At 36.3% G+C, this 23,728-nt stretch overlaps 1 protein-coding gene across 10 annotated transcripts in view; it reads left to right on the top strand.

The window, feature by feature from the left end:
* LOC113200070 (phosphatidylinositol-3,5-bisphosphate 3-phosphatase MTMR3) overlaps positions 1-23,728 on the top strand; it is a 143,082-nt gene that overhangs the window by 96,641 nt on the left and 22,713 nt on the right. For 6 of the 10 annotated variants that reach the window (XM_077796006.1, XM_077796005.1, XM_077796011.1 and 3 more), the window contains 7 exons: positions 1,851-1,940; positions 2,326-2,442; positions 5,332-5,364; positions 9,548-9,630; positions 12,100-12,266; positions 19,383-19,479; positions 22,386-22,499. In XM_077796006.1, coding sequence (XP_077652132.1) covers positions 1,851-1,940; positions 2,326-2,442; positions 5,332-5,364; positions 9,548-9,630; positions 12,100-12,266; positions 19,383-19,479; positions 22,386-22,499 — 701 coding nt within the window. The remainder of the gene's footprint in view (positions 1-1,850; positions 1,941-2,325; positions 2,443-5,331; positions 5,365-9,547; positions 9,631-12,099; positions 12,267-19,382; positions 19,480-22,385; positions 22,500-23,728) is intronic. The other 4 variants (XM_077796013.1, XM_077796012.1, XM_077796010.1 and 1 more) reach the window with 1 other exon arrangement.

Below are 23,728 nucleotides of genomic sequence, written 5' to 3'. Positions count from 1 at the left end.
GTTAGAAAAGCGAAGAATATTTTAAAAGTGTTTTAGATAATCACGTGTATTTTCTTTTAATACTACACCAAAACTTGACAAGTGGTAGTTCCTTAATTTAGTTGCAGTGTGAATCTAAAACTATAAGTGAACCTCTTTGTTCTATTTTAACCGTTTTTGATCTGTCTTGTAATTTTTTGGCAGGTGTGTGGTTCTGGGGATCAAAACCAGGGCATTGTGTGTGCTAGGCAAGCACTTTACCCCTGAACTCCAGCCCTTATCTTGTACTTTTATCCATGCATGATTTAAAATATCATACATTGGTCATTAGGAAAATAATAGGTTCATTATGCAATGCAGGTCTTTCAACTGTTGACATATAGTGAATTTTTAAAAATCATATTTGATATATCACACTGATTTTATTACAAAATTTTTGAGTATTGGAAAGCTATCAAATTCATGGTGGCAGATGACAGGTTTTCCAGTATTGTAATTTTTGCATAAAAAATATATTGTCATTTGGAAAAAAGATCTGCCATGTGGCCAAGTCTTAATTTCCACAATTTGTCCATCGGTTATTCTTTCAATTAAAAATTGTGCATAAAAAATGGCTAGTTCATTGTTAATTGAAAGTCACATAGATATTTTTCCTTGAAGCAACCATAATATTTCATATAATTTTCTCCTGCCTTTTCCAAGGTCATTTTTAGTTAAATTGGTATGTCTGCCTTGATTGTGCTAAGGTGCTCAGTTTACCCTTCTTATTCTTTTTACAGTATTAGAACAAGTGTCAACACAGTAGGAAAAAGGCAGATAATGCCTTAATATTATTGTGAAGGTGGTTTTGACCTCAGAGAATCTGCAGACTTCACTTGAAGAACCACACTGATAAAAGTAGTGTAATATGGTTTTATTTAACAGCAACTCTAATCCTAAGAATTGTTTATACTCCCCCCCCCACCCTGAGGAGATTTATAACATTGTGATAAGTAACATGTGCTAAATGTTCAGTAAATAGTGGTTATAAGTTGAACATGATGTGGTTTTTGCTGTTTTAAAAATGGTTGTGTTAAAAAAAAAATGTATGCATGTATGAAGTCCTGGGTTCAACTCCCAATACTGCTCCCCTCTCTCCTCAAAAATCTGTGTAAACAGATTTTACTATCATTTTGAGTCAGGCTTTCTAACAGATTTCTTTTAGGTCTTCCTGTAACATTACTTTTTAAAATGTGAATTAAATTGTAGTGCAATTTAGATGAGAAGTTTTTGTTCTTTTTTGAAATTTCCTTAACAGAAATAGATTTATTTGGGAATATTGGGCAGAGTAAATTAGGGCTGGTATTCACACATGTTTCAAATTTGTTAAATTTAGTTTTTACTTTTTCTTAAATATTCTTTCAAGATTCGATTGATGAAAATTTCACATAAAAATCAAAGGTGACACAAAGGCTGGAGTCCCAATATCTCCTTCAATGGCAGATCCCACTGTGTCCAACTTCCTCTCACTAGGCCCCACCTTTTAAAGGTACTTGTAAGGTCTGTAAACAAGTCAAAATAACACCAAAATACCAGGTGTTATTTTGACTTGTTTACAGACCTTAACAGGTACTACCACCTCCCAGTAGCACCACAGACTGGTGGCCAGCCCTTTAACATATGGACCTTTGGAGGACACTTATCCAAACCATAGTAGCAGTTAATATGTTGATGGAATAGTTTGGGAAATTAATTTTTTTTCTTGCATTTTTCTGCCTATTTGCCTTGGTCATTGGGCTCTTACTGTGATTATGTGAGAAGACATGGCAGAAAAACTAAAAATAGATAACTAGAAGTTTTTGAAGTTATTTTAAAATTTTTGTTTTTTTCAGGATGAAGAGACTCGGCACAGTCTTGAGTGCATCCAGGCCAATCAGATCTTTCCCAGGAAGCAGCTGATTCGGGAGGATGAGAATCTTCAGGTAATCATAGGCCACTTTGGATTGTAATATGTATTTAGCATCATAGTAATGATGTAGCAGAGCTAATGGATTAAAGGTTTGGACTTATAAACATATATTTTTTTAAGCCATACCTATAGAAATGCAAGCTGGAAGCCATTGTAGCAAGACTTATGTTCTTAGAAGTCATTATTTGAGATGATGTTCTCTATCATTTTTTTAGGAGTCCAGGATTTGAATAATTATATTTGAATTAGGGGGTATAATCTCGTCCTCTTTACTTATGTACTGTACTTTAAACTTGGATGACTGTCCATTTAAAGAGGATGCACTATCTATTCACTCGACCTTTGTTTAAAGACTTGGCCTTAATTGCTTCAGAACTCTGAGTTTCTTCATTTTGAAGGTTCCTTTCCTTGAACTTCATGGAGAGAGCACAGAGTATGTGGGTCGTGCTGAGGATGCCATCATTGCCCTTTCAAATTATAGACTTCACATCAAGTTCAAGGAGTCTCTTGTTAATGTAAGTGATTACTAACTACTATCTCTAAGGTAGACATAGAAAGTTTAAGTTGAAAAAACTTTGTAGTGTACTCAGACATACAGGATTTGGGTGTGTGCGAGCATTGTGTGCTCTGCTTTTCTCTGTTTTGCACTTGAAGGACATTTAGTCAGTCAGCAATTCTTATGCCTTATTTAAAATGATGTATTTAGTTGTCAGCTGAGGTGTTCAATGTTTAGTTAAAACTGAATAATTTGCACTAAGTAATGCCTTATGTTAAGCTTTATAAAAGTACAGAGTCTGAATAAGCTTTTATTCCTTAATTGTTAGTAGTTACCAACTACTTCCTGGGCCTTAATGTCAGATGATATGTGCTTTGAGCTCACTGCAGACTCATTATAGGATGAAGTTACTCTAATGGCTCCTAAGTGGTATAAGTATAGATGTTAAGTGCAATGTTTATTTGCATAATGGACCATATATTACCGAAGAAAAGGAATTCTCAAGGGTATACTTACCCTTTTTCAATTATGAGGGTCTTTTCAGTGAACTGGATCTTTCAGTGTACTGCTGTCATTAGTAGATTTAAATGAAACCCACAGAGGCACAAAAGTTGTACTTGCACAAAACAAATGCATTCTTCATTTGCTAGTATTGTGGTTTTCTGCATGTCAGTGCTAGCACAGAGAAATATATTTTAACACCTAATAAGAGGTCAGTATTATATCCCATTCAGATTGTGTTTTGGTTTTCATTTTGTGGTTCTTTGAGATCTGTCACTTTTATTCATTTTACTCACCAGTCCAAAAGTTACCCAAATCCTCTTTGATTTACCATGAGTCAGTGGCTGCCATTTTCTTAGTATGTGTTATCTAATTTAACCTAATCTAATCTCTTTTTGTAGTTAAACATTTATGTTCAGGAGCTCTTTTGACCTGAATTCCTCTGGATTCTAGATTTGGGCTACAATCTTGGCTGTTACATCAATTTTCTGTCCATCAGTTAAAAGTATGTGCCAAATTCATCAAGGAATGAGGCGATACTTATCTTCCATACCATATAGCATTATGATCAGGAGGATCCATTTGGATTTGAGTGTATGATGGAAAAGAAAAGGTGGAAATTCTAAAATCTCAGCCATCAAAAATTTCCCGTCATCTACTATGGAAGTAATAATTAATAGAACTACACAATTTAATTTTGTGTTCTTTCAGTGTTTTAAATGGATGGAATCAATGAAGTTATTTCAGTAAAAGTAAATTGCATGTGAAAATGATAGTTTCATGTCATTGCATTTTCCCATGCCATACTGTATTATCAGCATTTTGGGTTTTAACTGGTTTTAGCTCTATTTTGGGAATGGTTGGTTGGAGAGTCTTGCCATTCACTATCTTAAAGCCCTTCAGTGTTTCTTTTCTATTTCTAAGATGAAAATCAAATTACTTTGCATGATGTAAGACAGTGATCTTTGAGTCCCTGCTAGCTTTTCTACGTTCTTCTTCCCTCTTCTCACCTTTTGTACCAGTAAAACCAGCCTCCCTGGACTGGTCAGTCATACCTCATACTTCTCTTTACTTCAGTTTTACTTCTTATCTCTCCCTTCTTTCCTGCTCAGCAAACATCTCTTCATCTCTCAAAACCCACTTCAGGTTACAACTTCCTCTAAAAAGCCTTGCTCAGTGCTCATTCCTTTCCTGACAGTTAATTATAGTCATGTGGCCTCTTCTTTATCTTGAACATATCTTTACAATATTTACTAGGCATATTGTAATTTTTTGGTTTTCATCTTTGTATCTCCAGGATCCAGCTTGTTTCCTGATGTTTTGCTATCTAATAGATATTAAGTTAATTGAAGTTACTATGAATTTGAAATAGACATTGAACAATTTTTTCCCCTTTTTGAATTTATAGTTCATTTTAAAACAATGTATTTATATGGGAATAGGCCTGTATATTTTGTGTGTATGTGTGGTTTTTGTCTCAAATAGTAGCTCTATTGTAGGTTGTTTACTGGAATTGTGGCTCCCTTTTACAGATGAAGTATTATGCTTAAGGAAACTTACCACTGCTCTTACTTTTGGACCCAGTTCCTCATATACATGTTTTCTCTAGCATTATAATTCTAAGGCTTAGAGCCTACATGTCACTTAAAAGCCCAAAATAATGGCTTTGCACAAAAAGATGGTTGTGCAAAAATATTTTGACATTGTGGTGTCTATAAACACTTCCTATTTAGATAGATCAGCCTTTCTCCATACTAATATGTTAATCTCATCATAGCATTAGATTTTTGGAACCTCAAGTTATTCCAGGAAATAATGACTTCTCCTGCATCAGACATGGGTGGAGATCAGAGGGTTATTGACAGTGTTGTTTCTCACCTCCCTCCCTTTGTCCTTTCCTCAGCAAATAAATACTTTAGTAAAACATAGGAGATCAAGAAACCCCTGTTAAATATGTTTGATTTGGATGTAATAATCTTTAAGCCATCAGTATCGAAATGTGCCTTTCTGTGTTGTAGCATGCCCCACTTTACATCATTTATCACTTTAGAAAATGACTTGCCATTAAGTTTTAAAAAGCTACCTGATATCATGTATTCTCTTTTAATTTCACAGCACATTGAGTAAAATGTGTCAGTAGATTTAGATACCATGAACATCATTACCTTAATCTACACATATTCACTAAATATCAAGGTTCCAATTCCTAGGGTAAACAATCTCTGTAATAGAGTTTGTTTGTAACATTTAAGGTATGAATTGCTTCCATTCTTAGTTTTTTTCCAAAACTATATTTTTACATATATGCAGGTATATTTCTTTGAAACTTAGATAATATATAAACAAAGAAATGTTCAAGTGGAATTTATGAAAGTTTAAAACAATTTTTTGTTGTATAATTCAATAGACTGCTTCTCAATCTGCTGCTTCTGAAATCCCAGTAAGTAGCATGAGAATCCTAGGTGTTACTGTACCTGTGCTTGGAACAAATTGGTTTGAGTGTCAGATGTACAGTTTGCAAATCAGCAAAATGTGTCTTCTCTGCATGATTTGCTTTCCTGTTCTAGTGGTATGCTTTGATGAGAACAGATTGTGGGGTGAAGATTAAGGCCCATAGTTTATACATAAGTGATGGAAATGTAATCTGAGTTTTAGCTAGAAATAATTTGTAAAATCAACATTTGTATTTAAGAGGACATTAAACTTCCGTTTTTCAAGCCAATCTGTCAATGCCTGTTAGGAAAAAAGTGTGGAAATATAGTAGTTTAGAAAACCTTTTCTTTGCACTTTGCATTTTCCTTCAACAATCACCTTCATTCCCCATATTACCAGGAGGAGGTTATTGTTAATACTTGAGTATATTTTGGCATAGCATTCATATAATAGTTGAGGCATCTGAAATCAGGGCTGGAAGGAGATAGCTTGCATTTATGTATTTTTCCTCCTCTGATTAGATTGGGTGCCTAGATATTCCATTTTATTTTATATTATATCATTAGAATTATTATTTTTACTGTGTTACTGTCAGTTTTACTTCATATGTACAAATTAATACTTCTCATTCAGATTATGAAAAGAGTGCTTGTTTTTTAAAAGGTAGAAATTATTCCACTTCTAAATCCTGGTGCTTGAAAATAATACACATGCATGCATACACACACACACACACACACACACACACACACACACACACCCAGAATGAATTCAAGAGTTAAACTAGAGTATGATGATGTCAGATCCCTCATGAATATGACAGTACTATGGGTCTTTAATACCTATGCATGTCTATTAAATTTTTAAATTGCTTCTTTTTTGCTTTTGTGGATTGATGCTCTTGGGTTTTGGTGCCTGTAAAGTGTAACTTTTGGCCTTTTGAGGATTTGATTAACAGTACCAAATGTTTTATGCATTGTTTGAGCATGAATTTGGTGGAATTTGTTAGACCAAATGCACTGTAAAAAGATAGAATTACCTGACAAGTAGAAGATGGAAGAGAAAGAAGCAAAAAGAAAATGAGTTGTTTGAAACATCGAATCATTGGTCTGGAGAAGGTTTGAAAGTGATTTTCTATTTCCTTTGCAGATGGAATTGCTTCTGAGGAATCTTTATTTTAAATTCTGTTTTTCTCCTGACAGTCCCTGGTGGAGAAACCAGATTTTTGTTTTTGGAAGTAAAGTGAAGGAAATCTCGTATTAAACAGAAGGGCAGTCAGTCTTAGGGGAAGAAAGAAAGTCACACCATATGTGGTCGAAGGAACCTGGGTTAAAAGGCAGCGTGGAATTCTAACCCAGACTTTGCTGCTTGCTTATAGTGCATTTCAACCAACCTGGGCTAGGAAATAGACTGGGCTTGAATATTTGATTGTTTATGAGGTTGAGTAGTGCATATGTTTAGTCATAGAAATGGTAAGAGATCCTTTCCATAGGTGAGAAATGTTAAGAAAACTAGAGCCATGTGGTAGGTCTTAAAGTAGAAAAACAGTATAGTTGAATGTCAAAGAGGAAAAGGTGGCAAATTCTGCCTTTTTAGAAGGAAGAGAGGACAAATCAGAGAGGACAAACGGAGAAGTGAAAAAAGGAAGCATTTATTGATACAAAGTTAGGTGTTTCTCTTTTAAATGTCCTTGTTCTTGCTACATATTAAACTCCCCTGCATGTGATAGTTTGCATGAGTATTAAAATCCGCTTTTCTGTATATCTGACTTGAGAACACATTGTTGGTTTTGGTGTCTTGTCTAGTATCTCTAATCTGATTTGAAACATAGAACCAACATTTTTATTATTATTCTTTAAAACTGCAATGTTAAGATTCATACAAATTTTATTGAATGCACTTTAGGTAGCAGATATTTTGCATGCTCTGGGGGGTTTTAATTCGTATTCTGGGAGTTTGGACTCAGGCCCTTGGGCTCTGGTCCAATAGTAGAGATGTAAAACTTGTCTATTATTTGTAATAATGTAGCACAGGCTGATAACATTCTCCCAACAGCTAATAGAATAAGTGTTTTTTACCTTTTCTAGCTATAAGGAAAGGCAATTGAAGAGGACCTGGGATGCAGGTGACTACTGGGAGAGCAGCCTCTCCGTGTGGATTTTTAAAACTATCACTTCACCCCAGGTCTTGTACATGAGACCTAGTAAATTGTGACTATCTGAAATTTAGAAAGCAGAGGCTGGTGGCATATAAGGGGTCTGGAGGTTCATTCAGAGAAGCCAGGAAGCAGGCAAATTTTTAATTGGTAAAATTTTAGAAAAACAAGCCTAGAATTCAGGCTTCTCATTTGCCTGTCAGCTAGCCACTTTTTGTGGGGGTGGGGGCAAGGTAGAATGAGAATCCTAGGTGGTTACTGCACCTGTGCTTGGAACAAATTGGTTTTGAGTGTCAGATGTACACTTTTTAAGCCATCAGTATCTAAATGTATAGTGGGAGTACATTTAATAAATAAATAAATAAAGTAATGAGAGTCTATTACAGGGCACCAAAAGGACTGGCCTGAGAACAAATCAGTGTCATCTTCTAATCTCTATCTTCTTAATCTCCATGTTCCTTCTTTATAATTTATCTCTACTGACATTTTTTTTTTCTTTCCTTCTTAGATGTACAGGTCTTGAAAGAATTGTAGCCACATCGGCTGCAGTTTCTCACAACACCTTGGGGTTAAGGACTTAAACAAAAACTGAAAGCCAAAAGTTTCTTTTTTTTCTCAGAACACAGGCAAGATTTCTTAGTCTTTGTCCTTATTCCCTGTCTTACTACAAGTGTAAGGGAATTTTTATAGATTATAGATTTAGAAGCAAGAGGCTTTAGCCCTGAGGTAAAAACTCACAGCCATTTATCTGAGCAATATTATTTTGCTTTCTTCTCTTTTTAAATTCCTGGCCCAGTTTCTGTTTCTTTGTTTTAGATTTCCAGCACTGGGCTTCTTTTTGATCTCTGCATCCTTGTTCTCAAGAGTTCTCTGCTGACTATGGCAGCTGCATGGTGAGGCAGGGTTTGCAGAAAGCCTGTTTCTGAAACTGATTCAGCTGACATGAGGGCCACCCTGTGCAGGTAGAACTCTTGTCTCTGCTTTGGAGGAGGCTGTATCCTTCTCAAGCTAACCAAGAATTGTTGGGAGACTGCTTGCAACTCCTAGAGCCAAATTTTGGCTGGGCTTGATATAGTGTAAAAGACAAGTGATCCACTACTTTTCCAAGGGATAAAAATATCCACTTATTAATTTACCAGCCTCTGTTTTGAAGGCTTGGAAACTGCTTTTTGAAGCCAGTTATTGAGTCAGGATGATTTCGGGGACAGAGGGAGAAGGATCCTCATGTCACCCTTAAGATTTGCACCCCGTTCAGATGCTTTCCCTCCTGTCTCTGATCCTATTCATTATTCGTACAATCCTGTGTTCAAGTACACACTGTTGATCAGATCTTCAGGGGGAGAACCATTACAGCCTGCTCAGATCTCTCAAGCCCTACTTGGCAAACAGGGTTCTTCAACTGGTCTTTTGAAGCAAGTTGTACCTACTGTCTTGACCACTGTGTGACCTTCTCCCTTCCTTCTGATTCCTGTGGGTCTATCCTACTGAGCTGAGAGCTGGACCAGGAGCTACTGTCCTGTCTCTTCTTTGCAACCTACAGGCAGTTCAGACTTCCAGCTTTTTCACAAGCCTCCTTTCTGCCACTAAGTCATAAGCCCACTCCATTTATCAATATTCCAATAGAGTCTCACTTGCACTGTGTTCTGTGATTCTTTATTATAAGCAAGACTGGACTATTACTCCAGTACCCTTCAGTTTCTGTGTCATTGCAAATCATAGGCAGCAAAAAACCGTAAAAGTAGTACTTTGAGAGATGAGCTTGTGAGTTTGATGTTCAAGTGACATAATTATACTGTTTTTCCAGAGGTGGTTCCTCCCCTTTGTTCCTTCCCTTGCCATGACATGGCTTGAGGCTATTTATGTAGAATAAGGAAAGCCCTAATTCACTTTGTAGTTGATCACTTGGGTACTATTAATTCTGCTAAATTTACAGGGTTTTTTTTTGCTTCTTCCCCCAGGAGATCTTTCTAATCAGTCTTGCTGGGTACACTGAAGAACCTTTTTGACTAAGGGACTTCATCTTTTTAAATTACAGGTTCCATTACAGCTTATAGAAAGCGTTGAATGCCGAGATATATTTCAGCTTCATTTGACTTGCAAAGACTGCAAAGTTATAAGGTACGTTTGTGCAGCTTGTTTTGTGTGGAAAATGTTTTTTAAAGAATGAAGGGGCCAGGGTTGTGGCTCAGTGGTAGAGTGCTTGCCTATCATGGGTGAGGCACTGGGTTCATTCCCCAGCACAACGTAAAAACAAACAAACAAAACAAAATAAAGATATTGTGTCCATCTATACCTTAAAAAAATGAATATATGGTTTGGTAAATGTGGCAAAATATCTTCTTGAAAGTAAGCACTGTTAGGAATATTTTCTGAGTAGTTCCTACAATATTTTTTTGAATATTTTGCTTATGTTGACAAATGCTTTATTTTTCATTTGGAAATAATTTCAAGTTTTTTAAAGTGCAAAAATAAAAACAGCATAAAAGGTGAATAGTATAACAGGTGAACAACAGAGTCACCTGTAGTTAACACTTTACCGCAATTTGCTTTATCGTTCCCAGAACCCTTCTGAGTATTATGATGTGTGTGTGTTTAGGTGGGGGTGTGTGGGAGGGGAGGAGAGTTTCCTGAACAAATTGAGAGTAAGTGACGTAAACATGATTCTTAATCCCAAAATACTTTAGAGTGCTTTCTTAAGAATAGGGATGTTTTCTTCCATAACCATGGTATCATTCTCAACATCACAGTTTTACATTGGTAATACTGTTATCCAGTCTACTATCCATGATCCCTTTTTTAAAAAATTTTAGTTGTAAGTGGACATAATGCCTTTATTTTTATTAATTTATTTTTATGTGGTGCTGAGGATCGAACCCAGTCCTTCACCTGTTCTAGGCGAGCGCTTTGCTACTGAGCCACAACCCCAGCCCCAAATCCATGTTCCAATTTTGATAGTTGACCCACCTCATTCATTGTGGGAATCCAGTGTAGCTCAGATAATAAATACATTTAGTTGCCATAATTCAATAGCTTTCTTTTAATCTGGAACATTTTCCACAACAGCCTTTCTTTGTCTTTTGTGACATATACATTTTGAAGAATATGGTCTTTTCTTTTAATAGAATGTTTCTTATTTTGTGTTTGTCCTATGTTTCATCAAGATTAAATTGATGTTATACATTCCCAGCTGGAATACTGTGTATTCAGTTGGAATTTTGTATTGTGCCCTTTTCAGGGCATTATTGTGTTACATCCAGAGATGAACAGTCTACTTGTTCCACATTAGTGAATTTTGATTATTTCAATCAAGCCGTCATCTGATTTCAGTGTAATTTCTATATTTTCTTCCTTACAACTAATATAGTCTAGGGAAACACTCTGAGAAAATGTCTTACTTCTCATCAAAACTTTTCCATAAATTTACCACTCATTGATTATTTTTATCTCATCTAATTTTAACTATAATGGTTGCAGAATGATATCTGAAATGTGCCTTTTAAATTTAGTAGCTCTAGAAATTTTAAATTCTGAACATGTTTATTTTATCCTTTTGACCTGTTTTGAGATACCAATAAGCATTGTATGTCAGCATGTCGATGAGTCAGATTGATTGGGACAAGGAAGAGGTATAAATACTGTCCTTATTAGTTTTCAAGTAAATATTTAAGTTGCATGTTAGCCAGTGAGATTTAGTTTACTTATGATGATAGTGACTATCACTCAGTTTTACAAAGTTTGCTTATTAATTACTCAGTCTTAAACCTCAAATACTTAATTGCTAAAAAAACAGTTTGCATTTATTATTTTAACCTCTTAATTGTACATAATGAAAATTGCAATTGATAAAAGAGAATTTGTTTTGTTCTCTGCATGTTCACAGCTGAAAATTTCAATGTAATCTATCTTATTTGTATCCAGACATGCTGATTTGTCCTCATTGCTAAACAGACAAATTTTGATTACTCCCTAGCTGGCTAAAAGTAGTATTTGTGTGTGTTTTTTTTTGTTTTTGTTTGTTTGTTTTTTTTAACCTTGGTCTAAAATGTCATAACAAAACTAAAAGGACTTTTCTAAATATATTTCTTGAAAGGGACACCATAATACTGATTGAAGAAGTAGAATGAAATCTCGTTCTGAAAGACAATAACTGCAATTTTATTTTAATTATTATAATTAATCATTATAAGGAGAGGTTTCATTAGATTATCAGATTTTCCAATGTCCAGCTCTTGTCTTTTTTTAAAAAATACTTATTTATTTTTTAGGTGTAATGGACACAACACAATGCCTTTATTTTTATGTGGTGCTAGGATCGAACCTGGGTCACGCCCGTGCGAGGCGAGCACTCTACCGCTGAGCCATAATCCCAGCCCCAAGCTCTCGTCTTTTTGATATTTTGCATTGCTGGCTAAAAATTTTTGGAACTGTTCTTTATTATAAACAGTGAATATGTAAATGATTGCCTTTGATGCTTTCTGTTCAGTTAGTAGTTCACTATAAATAGACACTCTCAAAAATGGTGCCTTTTCTTAGATTTCATAGTCAGCTGTCATCTGATGATATTCACACTTGTTTGACTTTACAAAGGTGTCAGTTCTCAACCTTTGAACAGTGTCAAGATTGGCTTAAGCGACTGAACAATGCAATCAGACCACCTGCTAAAATAGAAGATCTCTTCTCATTTGCATATCATGCTTGGTGCATGGAGGTCTACGCCAGTGAAAAAGAGCAACATGGAGACCTGTGCAGACCAGGTAACCCTTTCTAAAATGGGGCTGGAGGTAACCTTAATACAAAATGGGGTGTCTTAGTACTCTTATATTCCAATCAATGTATATTTTATGGATCATAGCAAGTGCCTATTTTCTTCTAATCCTTTTAAGAACATATTGTTGTCAGGGGAAGGGAAGAATAAAAGATTTGGTATTGTGTTCTATACCTAAAAGCAACCATAATAAGGTTCATGGGTATTATGGAATCCCATTTGAAGGGAGTTTCGAGTTTTGTATATAAGTTTGGGAAGACTTCACATTAAATGACTTTTGAGCCGGGTGAGGTAGCACACACCTGTATTCTTAATGACTCAGGTGACTGAAGCAGGAGGATCATGAGTTCAAAGCCAGCCTCAGCAACTTAGTGAGGCCCTAAGGAACTCAGGGAGACCTTGCCTCTAAACAAAATATAAAAAAGGACTGAGGATGTTGCTCAGTGGTTAAGGACCTCTGGGGTCAATCCCCAGTCCAAAAAAAAAAGGCTTTTGAGTAGGCTTTGAAGGTTGAATAGGTGCTCATTGATTAGAGAATGGGGAACATTAGATAGCAAGTAGCATGAATAGAGGTATACAGGTTTGAGAATAGGGAATACAAAATAGCTTTTTGCTCTCATAGAATTTTCAAGGCATAAATTAGCAGTAGTTACCCCTTTCTGCCCAAAGATGAAGAAACAAGAAATCCAGAAAGGCAAATTTGTCTTCCTCACTGACAAATACAGAGACGCTGAGCCAGTACTAAAACCCAGATTTCCTGAATCCTCATATAGTCCTTGTCTCTTTCAGTTTCTTTCTCCCTCTGAAGTGGCTTTGACCAAGATCATGTTATTTCTCTGCATGCAGTTTTCTGTAAATGTTATGCTCCCATAAGTGGAACTTTGCTGGTCCAACAACAACTCTTCAGTGTGTATTGAATTTAAAAGCAGTGGAAAGTTGTAAGCTCCCTTACTTTTGGGACTTTTTTCTTTAAACCTGAAATTTTAATACTGAATCTTCAATTTTCGGTGTCTGCCCTGGTCATTTAAAATATTTGAGGCTAAAGGGGCTATGTTTATATTACTTTGTTTCCTGACCCATCAATGATGGAAGGGAAGCTTTTGGTTCAGATTCTTGTCCTAGTTAATCAAAATGCTTATGACAAACATAAGCCCTGTCTTACTTTAAATGATGTTTGATATATACTTTTGCTTGATTCTTATTACTTCATCAATCAGGCAGGATAGATTGGTATCCTTGTTTTAGGAGCCAAAGAAATGGAGACTCAGAAAAAGGAAAGAAACACAAGAAATGGGGAGCTTAAAGGTAAAACCTGTTGCCATGTTCTACTACTAGTCAGTAAGCAAGGTAGGACTTAAAACCAGTTCTCAGTTATTGAAAGCCAAGGTGTGGGGTGCTATAGCTACCTAGTGTGACGAACAGAGGTACCTACCCTCATGGAGCCTTAGGGGCAGCCTCAGAATCCACAGTCTACTGAGCCTGTCTAGGCTGGTGGAACCCAGTCATTCACAAGAAACAGTCCCCACCTTGAAAGTTTCTCACTTTCCTTTCTTGATAGGTGCCCCCTCTTTTTCCTGTTTTTCATTTTTCTTGAGATGCTGTCATATTTTAAATTTATTTTTGAATTTGTTTATGGCTCTTTTCAAGTTTGGAGGATTCTAATGGTAAAGTTTACAGGCAACAAAGTGTATGAATCTTATGTGTTATGTTTTCTGAGTTTTTAATCATTGCCTCTTATTTATTAAATTTTTAGTTTCCACCATCTCTTAGGATAATGAATTTATTTAAGAGTGCATCATACTTCATAATGTTATATAAGAATTGTGATTTGTTTAGGATCCCCAACTCTAAAGAGACATTTCCCAATTTGGGGTTGTCAGCTTTTGTCAATAAGGCTTACTTTCTTCTGTCCTTTCCTTTCACTGAAAAGTCCTCATTTTTTTTAAAAAAAAAATTTAGTCATCAATGAATCTTAATTGAGTTTATTTATTTAGATGTGGTTCTGAGAATTGAACCCAGTGCTTCATACATGCTAGGCAAACGCTCTACACTGAACCATAACCCAGCCCCAAGTCCCCATCTTTTTAAGAAGATTTATTTATTCCCTTGATACTTTCAGTTTCTTTTGTATTTAAGCCAACTCTTAGGGTATTCCTAACATGTGCTAAGTCAGAACCCCACTCTTTTTAATTATGGGTAGCTTTGCCCTAAGAGGGGTCCCCAAGTTTTTTTCTTCCTGATAATGTCTGGTTCTTGGCCATCAGGACTTAGAGATATCTACAGTGTCCTCTGTCTTTCCACAGGCTTATTATACATGTAAGTGGTAAAGTTCTGATTTTGGAGTTCAAAAACCTGAATTTAAACCTATACTATTTATTTGAAAATAATATCAGATAAGTCATTCATCCTTTCTGCACTTGGGTCTCCTTTGTTCTTCAAACTGGGATATTCATACTCTTCCTGTCCGTACTGATTAAGCTGGATGTCCTAAAGAGCAAATCTTTTAATGCTACAGAGTTCAGTTCAGTAAATGTTTTGGGTGCCTCCTATGTGCAATGCTTGTGAAGACTCTTTGAAAGTTATGCAACTTACAAGGTAATGCTGTCATAACCAATGTTGGAGATTCTCTGAGTAAAGGTTACCTTTTGTTCCTTCCCAAGACACAGGGTCCATGCTGAAATCAACCTGCCCCTGCTCACATGGAATGTTATTGTATTTTAGTGACCTTAAGTGTGTTGTATTATGGCTTTTGTCCTTTTATGTATTTTCACTATGGACTACAGAAGAAAAATTTGCTTTCAATAAGAAACAGAATACTCGTGGTATTTTTAAAAGCCAGTTCACCTAGTTCTCCTGTCTCCACCCACTATTGTTGAGTGTTGGTTACTCACCGTTTATGAGCATTCCAGACAGCCACATTCTAATAAGTCATCTGAAAGGTGAGACAACACTTGAGATTTTTTAAAGTGATGCCTTTGTATAATCTGCCTCAATATGTGAGATCACAAGCATAGCCTGAGAGTTAATAGTCTTTCAGCAGTTAATAAAGCCTTTTATCAGTTCTTTGCACCTAGCTTGATAAGATTAGAATGTATCAGAGAGGAGGAAAATGGCCAAAACACACGATTATCTTGGTACTAATATAAATTTTAGTTAAGCCAACGATACTGTGGCCATAACTCTAGGTCTTAATCAGCTTTGGAAAAAGTCTTAGCATTGCTATTGGAGTTCAGTGGTGAAACCTGTAAAAGTTTTCACCAAACCCTTGATTCTGTCCTTAGCCCCATCTCACACTTTATACAAGGAGTGGATTCAAAGCTTTAGCTTCTCTCCCATGTCTTTCAGCTTCCTGCTCCTCACTGCAGCTGGCTTCTTGGTGATGCCTCTGTATTAGAGCATTAGTCTAGAGTCTTGACAGATGATTGGGCAGTTCAACTACTAGTTTAGCATCAGGTGAGAAATGCCCATTAAGTGCCTCTTGTTTTTCCATTAACAGCATATAAGTCTCAGTCTTATCCAGGCTTGAATACAGCCCAGGAAGTATGTACCTAGAGGACTCTCTGGGATCTCTGTACATATAAAAGGGTGATTCTTCCCTCCATATTTGAAAATTTGGAGACCTAGTTTTTACCCCTCTGAGTCTGGTAGGGTTTGCTTCCTCACATGCTGGGTAAGAGCCTATCTCTTTTATCCTAGGCCTTTGACATGTGTGTATTGTGGGTTTTAATACCTAGAATCACCCAATGAGCTAGATTTGGGGGGGAAGAATTTTTTTGAATGTAGATTGATTCTGTGATTATGATAGAGGGAACTTATTTTTTAAAGTCAGTTTTATCTCCAGTGAAATGAAAATTGTTGGATTGTCTATAATTGTAGTATAAGAAATATTAAGCATTAACAATAGACAGATCCCCATTTGGGAGTGAAGGAAGCAGACAGGAAGAGTTGAAATGGAAATATAAAGCCAAACAAAAACCTTATATTGATATAAGGGGTGTAAACAAGGACAGGGTAGGGACGAAGAGCTTGAGAAGAATATTTACATTAAACAGGGATGAGAGGTGGGAGGGAAAGGGAGTGAGAAGGGAAATTGCATGGAAATGGAAGGCGATCCTCAGGGTTATACAAAATGTCATATAAGAGGAAAGGAGGGGTAAGACAAGAGAATACAAATGGAAGAAATGATTTACAGTAGAAGGGGTAGAGAGAGAAAAGGGGAGGGGAGGGGAGGGGGGATAGTAGAGAATAGGACAGACAGCAGAATACATCAGACACTAGAAAGGCAATATGTCAATCAATGGAAGGGTAACTGATGTGATACAGCAATTTGTATACGGGGTAAAAGCGGGAGTTCATAATCCACTTGAATCAAACCGTGTAATATGATGTATTAAGAACTATGTAATGTTATGAACGACCAATAAAAAAAAATAAATAAATACAAAAAAAAACCTTATGGTCACAATATTTAAAATAAGTTCTGATATTACAAAGTATACAGTGTTGAATAAATTAAGACATGGGAATGCTGAGGTAGAAATTCTTATGAGGAATATGTTTATTCACTTTTCTGGCTAAATAAACATAGTGAACATTTAACACAAATTTCAAAAGCGGAATTACTGTTGTCTATAAGATCTGCTGTTAAATTTTTATTTTTTTATTTTTATGTGGTGCTGAGGATTGAACCCAGTGCCTCACATGTGCGAGGCAAGCGCTCTGCTACTAGCTACAACCCCAGCCCAGATTTTTTTAAAAAAAGCATTCACTAATAGGTCATGAAATCAAATTGTAAAGAAATGAATTAAAATGAGAAATGTCAAAATGCATCACACACATGGTAAGGGTATTGTTTGTGAAAATCTTTCAAAAATATAAATGTAAAAATATTTTAAACTGTGTTGTGATGTAAACATCAATGTAATTCATATTGTGGGTCATGATAGTCAGTTTCAAAGTTTGTGAAGATCACTGATTTATAGGATAACATAAAATAACAAATTTTCTATGGTCATTAATCGGTATTTATTTTTCTGCTTGAAGATCAGAATTTTGTGCTCTGGATGGTGATTCTAAGCCCTTCTTTAACTATTGGTTCTATGTGGCAAATTGTTGCTTAGTAGTTATAGTAGGTTATTGCCAGTGATTGTTTTTAAATCACAAGATCTTTATGTTGGCTAGTATGGAGAGATTAATGTAAAACATCCTTAATAAAGGTATTTTTGCCTTTGCAATATTTTGGACCTGTTACCAGGAAGAAGGAGGAATCTTTTCTTTCATTACTGAATTTGGAATTTGCCAGTTTTACAGCCTTCAGATTTTGATTTTTGAATGAAAGACTTCCTGTTTTGTTCTTCATGGTCAATATTCCTTGCAATTTGTTGACAGATGGCACCCCATTTGGATAGCTTTTTTTTCCTATTTGGAAACCTACTACATTGCTTCTAAAACTTTTCTAAATGGAGCAGATTCAGCTATTATTTCTCTCTGCATCTCTGAACATCATCTTTTTATAGTTCTCCTTCAGGAAATACATAATACCTAGTCTAAGCTCAAGAAAAGCAGTTTAAATGGGAAGTAGTTTTATAGAATTGTCCTTCATTCAAGTAATTGCTGTTTCCTATTCTGTAATTCCTCTCCCAGGGAGAGGAAAGCTTTATGCTTTGATCATCAAAGCAGTCTGTTTTGTGCTTTTATTTGTCATGGTGATTTCTTTCAGCCCTCACCAGCATTTATTTTACAACCTGTAACACCAGGTTGTGTATGTTAGGGGTCTGCTAATGTTTTTGTTTTAATAATTTTATTTCTCTAGTAAATGTGTTTTTAGGGAAGAAGATATTTCAGACTTACTGACTTTTATGTTAGGTTCATTTTTACCTTTATTGCTATCATATGAGGAAAAAAGCCAAATTCATCAATGCAAAGTAGCCAGATTTTACCTATTTTTGGGTACTAGGAATTGAAACCAGAGGCATTTTACCATTGAGCTATACCCTCGGCCTTTTTTGGTTTTCATTTTGAGACAGGGTCTCCTTAAGTTGCTTACAGCCTTGCTAAGTTGCTGAGGCTGGTCTTGAACTTGGGATCCTCCTGTCTTAGCCTCCTAAGTTTCTGTAATAACAGATGTGTGCCACTGAGCCCAGCAAGCATTTTAGTTTAGTATTGTGTTTCCTGGTGCATTTGGGTAATGGCAATTGGGATTCCATGACTACTACTGTAGTTCTGTAATCTCAAAGTCTCTAAAAACCAAAAGGCTTCTCTTACTGTTCGGTGACTTGACCTGACCTGATCTGAGCTGACAAGAAACTACTTGTAGCTTTATTAATCCCACTTGGTATGAATTACCCATGTTGTTCACTGAGGGGGAAAAAAATTCAGCAAGGCATGGTGGTGCATGCCTATAATCCCAGTAGCTCTGGAGGCTGAGGCAGGAGGATTGCAAGTTCAAAGCCAGCCTCAGCAAAAGCAAGGCCCTAAGCAACTCAGTGAGACCCTTTCTCTAAATAAAACACAAAATAGGGCTGGGGATGTGGCTTAATGGTTGAGTGCCCCCAAATTCAATCCCTGGTATATAAAAAGAAAAAAAAATCAATGCTTTATTAGCTCCTGTTGAGATCATGAACCTAATAGTATAATATATGCACAATCTTAAAATTCAGAAAATTCTCAAGTTCTGAAATGAGACACAGTAGGTTTCAAATGAAGTATTGTAGATCATTATTACTCCTGGTGATCTTGTTAATTAATTTTATTTATTATGTCAGTCTGAGTGTGAAAGTATGAAAGTGACCAGTATGGTCAAAAGAAGGAACATGTGTTTTAGGGCCAGAGAGATAAGCCATAATAATCTGTCAGTCTGTTTGTTCTCTGTAAAATGAGCTATGCACTGTTGCCCTCATAGTTGATATTAGAGATTACATAAGTCAATTCTTGATCAAAGTTAAATTTTTTTCCTTTTTCTTCATAAAAATCTTAACTTGGACTTATTTATACAATTCCTGTCTTTTAACATATTTTTAACTGTAATGGAACAAGGTAACCATGGTTTTATTCTGTTTTGCAAAATGATAGTCATTTTTTCCTTTCTGCTGTCTTTGGTCCCTAGGGGAGCATGTAACGTCAAGGTTTAAGAATGAAGTGGAGCGAATGGGTTTTGATATGAACAACGCCTGGAGGATTTCTAACATCAATGAGAAATATAAGTGAGTTATATGGGTCCCTGTAAACTGTGTTTGACAACCAACACCTTTGCAGAAACCCCAATTCTCATGTGGAAGAACATTTGAACCCAGAATTTTCTTTGAAATGGTTTTATTTATTAAGTTTAACCATACGATCATCAAAGTACTTCTTGAGCCTTTCATTCTGTTGCTTCCACTGGAGTGGAAAGTGATCCGGGAATCTTCCTTTCTATCCCTCCAGGCCTCTGTTGTTTTTGCACATGCATGTCTAGATCATATTGTGTGTACCTGTAAGTAAGCATTATTCTCATCATCACTTGGCATCACCTGAGAATTAGGATCAATGAAAAGCAGTGACAAAACCTTCAGAAACTAGTTTTTGTGACTGTAATTTCATTCTGAATCTTATGAAATGGACACAAGTAATATTCTGGTCTTTTAATATGTTGATATAAAAGTAACTTCATAGTCATAATCATTTCCCCATTAAATATTCATGTAATAATTATTAAATATTTAGCTATTACTTGTTTTCTTGAAACATGTAAGTGCTTTGGTGGGGAGAAGACAGTTAACTACTGTGATTTCGGTTATCTGAGTTTCTGTAAAACAAAATTGTCCAGAAAATTTAAATTAATATATCCTTTTCTTAAGTTTCCTTGCAGCACTAATCATCCTTTGGTTCTTTGAGCTGCCTCACTTTATGATAGCTATTTTCCTGGTCTATTTGTGTCTGACCATCACAGTATTTCACTTTTCATTGAAAAAACTATAGCTTGTTACTGTATACAGCTTTTTTTTTAAAAAAATATTTTTTTAGTACTAGATGGACACAATACCTGTATTTATTTATCTTTATGTTGTGTTGAGGATTGAACCCAGGGCCTCACACATGCACTCTACCACTGAGCCACAACCCCACCCCTGTATACCGCTCTTAACTTGGACCTCACCCATGGAGTTAAAAGCCTGGGTGTTGTGAAGAATCACAGTCTGCAGATCTGTCTGTCATATCTTTACTTATTGTCAGTGACAAGTCACAGCAGAGAAGGAGAATGAAGACTGGAGAAGGGAGAGCCTTAGAACCCGAGATTATTATAGGCTTTGCTGATTATAACCCCCCTTTTCTAAAATGGAATTGCTTACTCAGAGTGAGCAGCTAGTACTTGCTTAAGGGCTGACTTCTGGATAGTGTTGTACCTAAACGACAATGAACATAATGTTCAGAAAAATTGGTGAGTCAAAAACCTGAATTAAGCTAGGCACAGAGGCATATGCCTATAATCCCAGTGGCTTGTGAGCCTGAGGCAGGAGGATTCGAGTTCAAGGCCAGCCTCAGCAAAAGCGAGGTGCTAAGCAACCCTGTCTCTCAATAAAAGAAAAAAGGGCTGGGGATGGGGCTCAGTGGTTGAGTGCCCCTGAGTTCAATCCTGGGTACTGTGCAAGAATGCGTGCGAGCATTTTAAAGCTTGTATATTAGTCATTAGGAAAATAATAGGTTCATTATACATTGTGCAGGTCTCTCTCTCTAGGTTCATTATACATTGTGCAGGTCTCTCTCTCTCTCTCTCTCTCTCTCTCTCTCTCTCTCTCTCTCTCTCTCTCTCTCACACACACACACACACACACACACACACACACACACACTTAATTATTTAAAAACAAAATCCCTAATATGGATTTAAAAAATTAACTTCTTGTCTTTGAGTCTGCTAGTTCCACTCTAAAACAAGTCTTTGGGTCATTGTAAAGTTCTATAAAAGGAAGAATGAGAGCCACATCTCTTGAGTTTAAAACAGAATGAAAGGAATGAAACTCATGGTTAGAATATTAATCATGATCATTGTGTCCCAGGTTAAATTTATGGAGTAGGTGTTAGAAAGTTTGTATAGCTGCTCTTGATCATAGCTGTTTTCTTAGTTGAGTGGCTTTTTAATTCGTGATACTTTTGTCTTCTGGAAATTAAGAAAACGGTTATCATAAGGAGAAGGGTGCAAAGTGATCAAAATCTCCAATTCCCAATCCAGTGCATTTTTCTATTTCTTCCTCTAATGCATAGAATAGTCTAGAGTAGAGGGTGGTGGTGGTGGAGGTGGTAGAGTTTGTGTGTGTTAAGATTTGGATTAAAGTCTGTGGCAAGCTTCACTATTAAAAAGATTGGGTTACCCACAGAGAGAGACTGTCCTGTAAATACAAACCTATCAGAAACACAGCTTCCTGTGACACCAGCTTGACTGGCATGCAGCTAACGTCTTCTCTTAAAAAAAAAAAAAAAAAAAAAAAAATTTTTTTTTTCTTCTTGAATATAATTTGTTCTGAAGTGTGTTTTATAGACATTATGATTATTAGCTCATTCACATTACTAACTTGGCTCTCAAGGAGACTGTGAGTGTGCACCTACACTGACATGTGGTATTGTTTCTTTATACTCATGGCTGCTCCTGTTACCTGTAATTAGGACAATCTGTTTGGTTCAAATCAAAGAGTGAATTACTCATAAGAGGTCTTTGGAAACTTGAAATTGTGAACCTTTATCCTTTTTCACATTTCCTTCAACAAAAGTCTGAATGACTAAAGGTCTGTTAGAGGTGAACCCCCTGCCCCAATAATTGGGTCTTGTGTAGATAGAAATTACCTATGTATTTGTTACAACAGAGAATTATGATAAATAAGGAGAGTGCCCCTCAACTCCCCTACATCCTGCTTTCTTGAATAGATTGCCAGATTCTCAAAGGTATCATCAAAAGCAACAATCCAAGAGATATATAAGCAACCATTTATCGTGCTTCATTCTATTGAGACCAAAACTCAACTAATGCCTCCTTGCCTTTTAAGTGGTTTTGTAATAGCATGATCAGAATCTCTGTGCTGGCTCACCTATTGTCTTTCCCTCCCTTCCCCATCCCCCCTTTCATCTTTCTTATTAGGTTATGTGGTAGTTATCCACAAGAGCTCATAGTGCCTGCCTGGATCACTGATAAAGAGCTAGAAAGTGTAGCAAGCTTCAGGTCCTGGAAACGTATCCCTGCTGTTGTCTACAGGTAAGTGTAAGATGGATTAGCCCCAGCTTTGGTTGGTGCTACTGCTTGTTCATTACTTGTGGTCTGCTGTCTCTGCTGTTGCTAATCTAGGGAGGGAACAGTTCAGAGAACTTTCCAGGCAAGTCTGTGCTTCCTTATTGCTAAAGCTGCTTTTCTAGTAACACACTGATAATGCATCCTGTGCATTAGCTGGTGATTCAGTTGACAGTGATGAGAAAATTTTAATAGAAAAGCAGATGGATTTGTTATTTCAAGATCCTTCCTAGTTCATTCTGTGAGAAGATCATGTGCTGGTACTGCATTTAGCTTTAGATATTAGCAGGGCTTTTGGATTGAGAGAGGTGAGTCCTAGAAATTGAGTCTTGAGAATAGTGTTGAATCATCTGTGATTATCTTTGTGATTGACACTTTAGCATGAGGAAGAATTTTGTTTTGAGAGAGCATTTAGAGAAAAAGGGTGGGGCTGAACTTGGTTGAAGATTTCAAATATCCAAGCTGTGAGAACCAAGGAATGCAAGTTCTAGAAGGAGATGGTAGAATGGTGATGGAGTACAAGTTTTGGAAACACAGACTGGAGGTCAAGCCTATTCTGACATTCTTTGCTGTGACCTTGAGTAAGTCTCCTAGCTGACCCCAGTCTTTTCCTAATGAGTAGAAGGGGAATGATAGATAGGTCTTACTTTGCAGATGTACTGTGACATCTGAATGAGGGCCTATAAACACTGGCTTGAAATGTTTGGAGCAGATTGTAGATTGTATACTTGAGCCCTGCTTTTATAATTCAGTGACTATCTCAGTTTTTACACTATCATGTTAAAATTTCTAGGAAGTAATTATTACATCCTATAGCATTCTCCATTTCATTTTTCCACTTTACAAACTAATTGGTCCAAGTCAATGGATTAGTTAGAAACTCTCAATGCCAGGAGGCATTCCACTGAAATATTGAGGTTGTAGGAAGGGATTTCTCTCCTTGTGGAGATCTTATGGAGATAACCAGATTTTCATTTAGTTCGTTGGCAAATTCTGATGCTCACCCTGAATACAGATGGAAAGATTTTTGCCAAGGCTCAGTAGAACCCATTAAGTTTTCAATCTCAGTTTTCATCACTCTTATTTTCAGACAGTCCTAAAATAGTAGGTCACCAAATTTACCTATCACTCAAGTGGTAAGGATGACACAAGAATTGGAGAGCAGTAAAAACTGAAGGGATTTATGACTCTTAATC

This window comes from Urocitellus parryii, chromosome 3 (assembly GCF_045843805.1).
Source record: "Urocitellus parryii isolate mUroPar1 chromosome 3, mUroPar1.hap1, whole genome shotgun sequence".
Taxonomy (NCBI): domain Eukaryota; kingdom Metazoa; phylum Chordata; class Mammalia; order Rodentia; family Sciuridae; genus Urocitellus; species Urocitellus parryii.
This window is presented reverse-complemented; position numbering and strand designations above follow the sequence as displayed.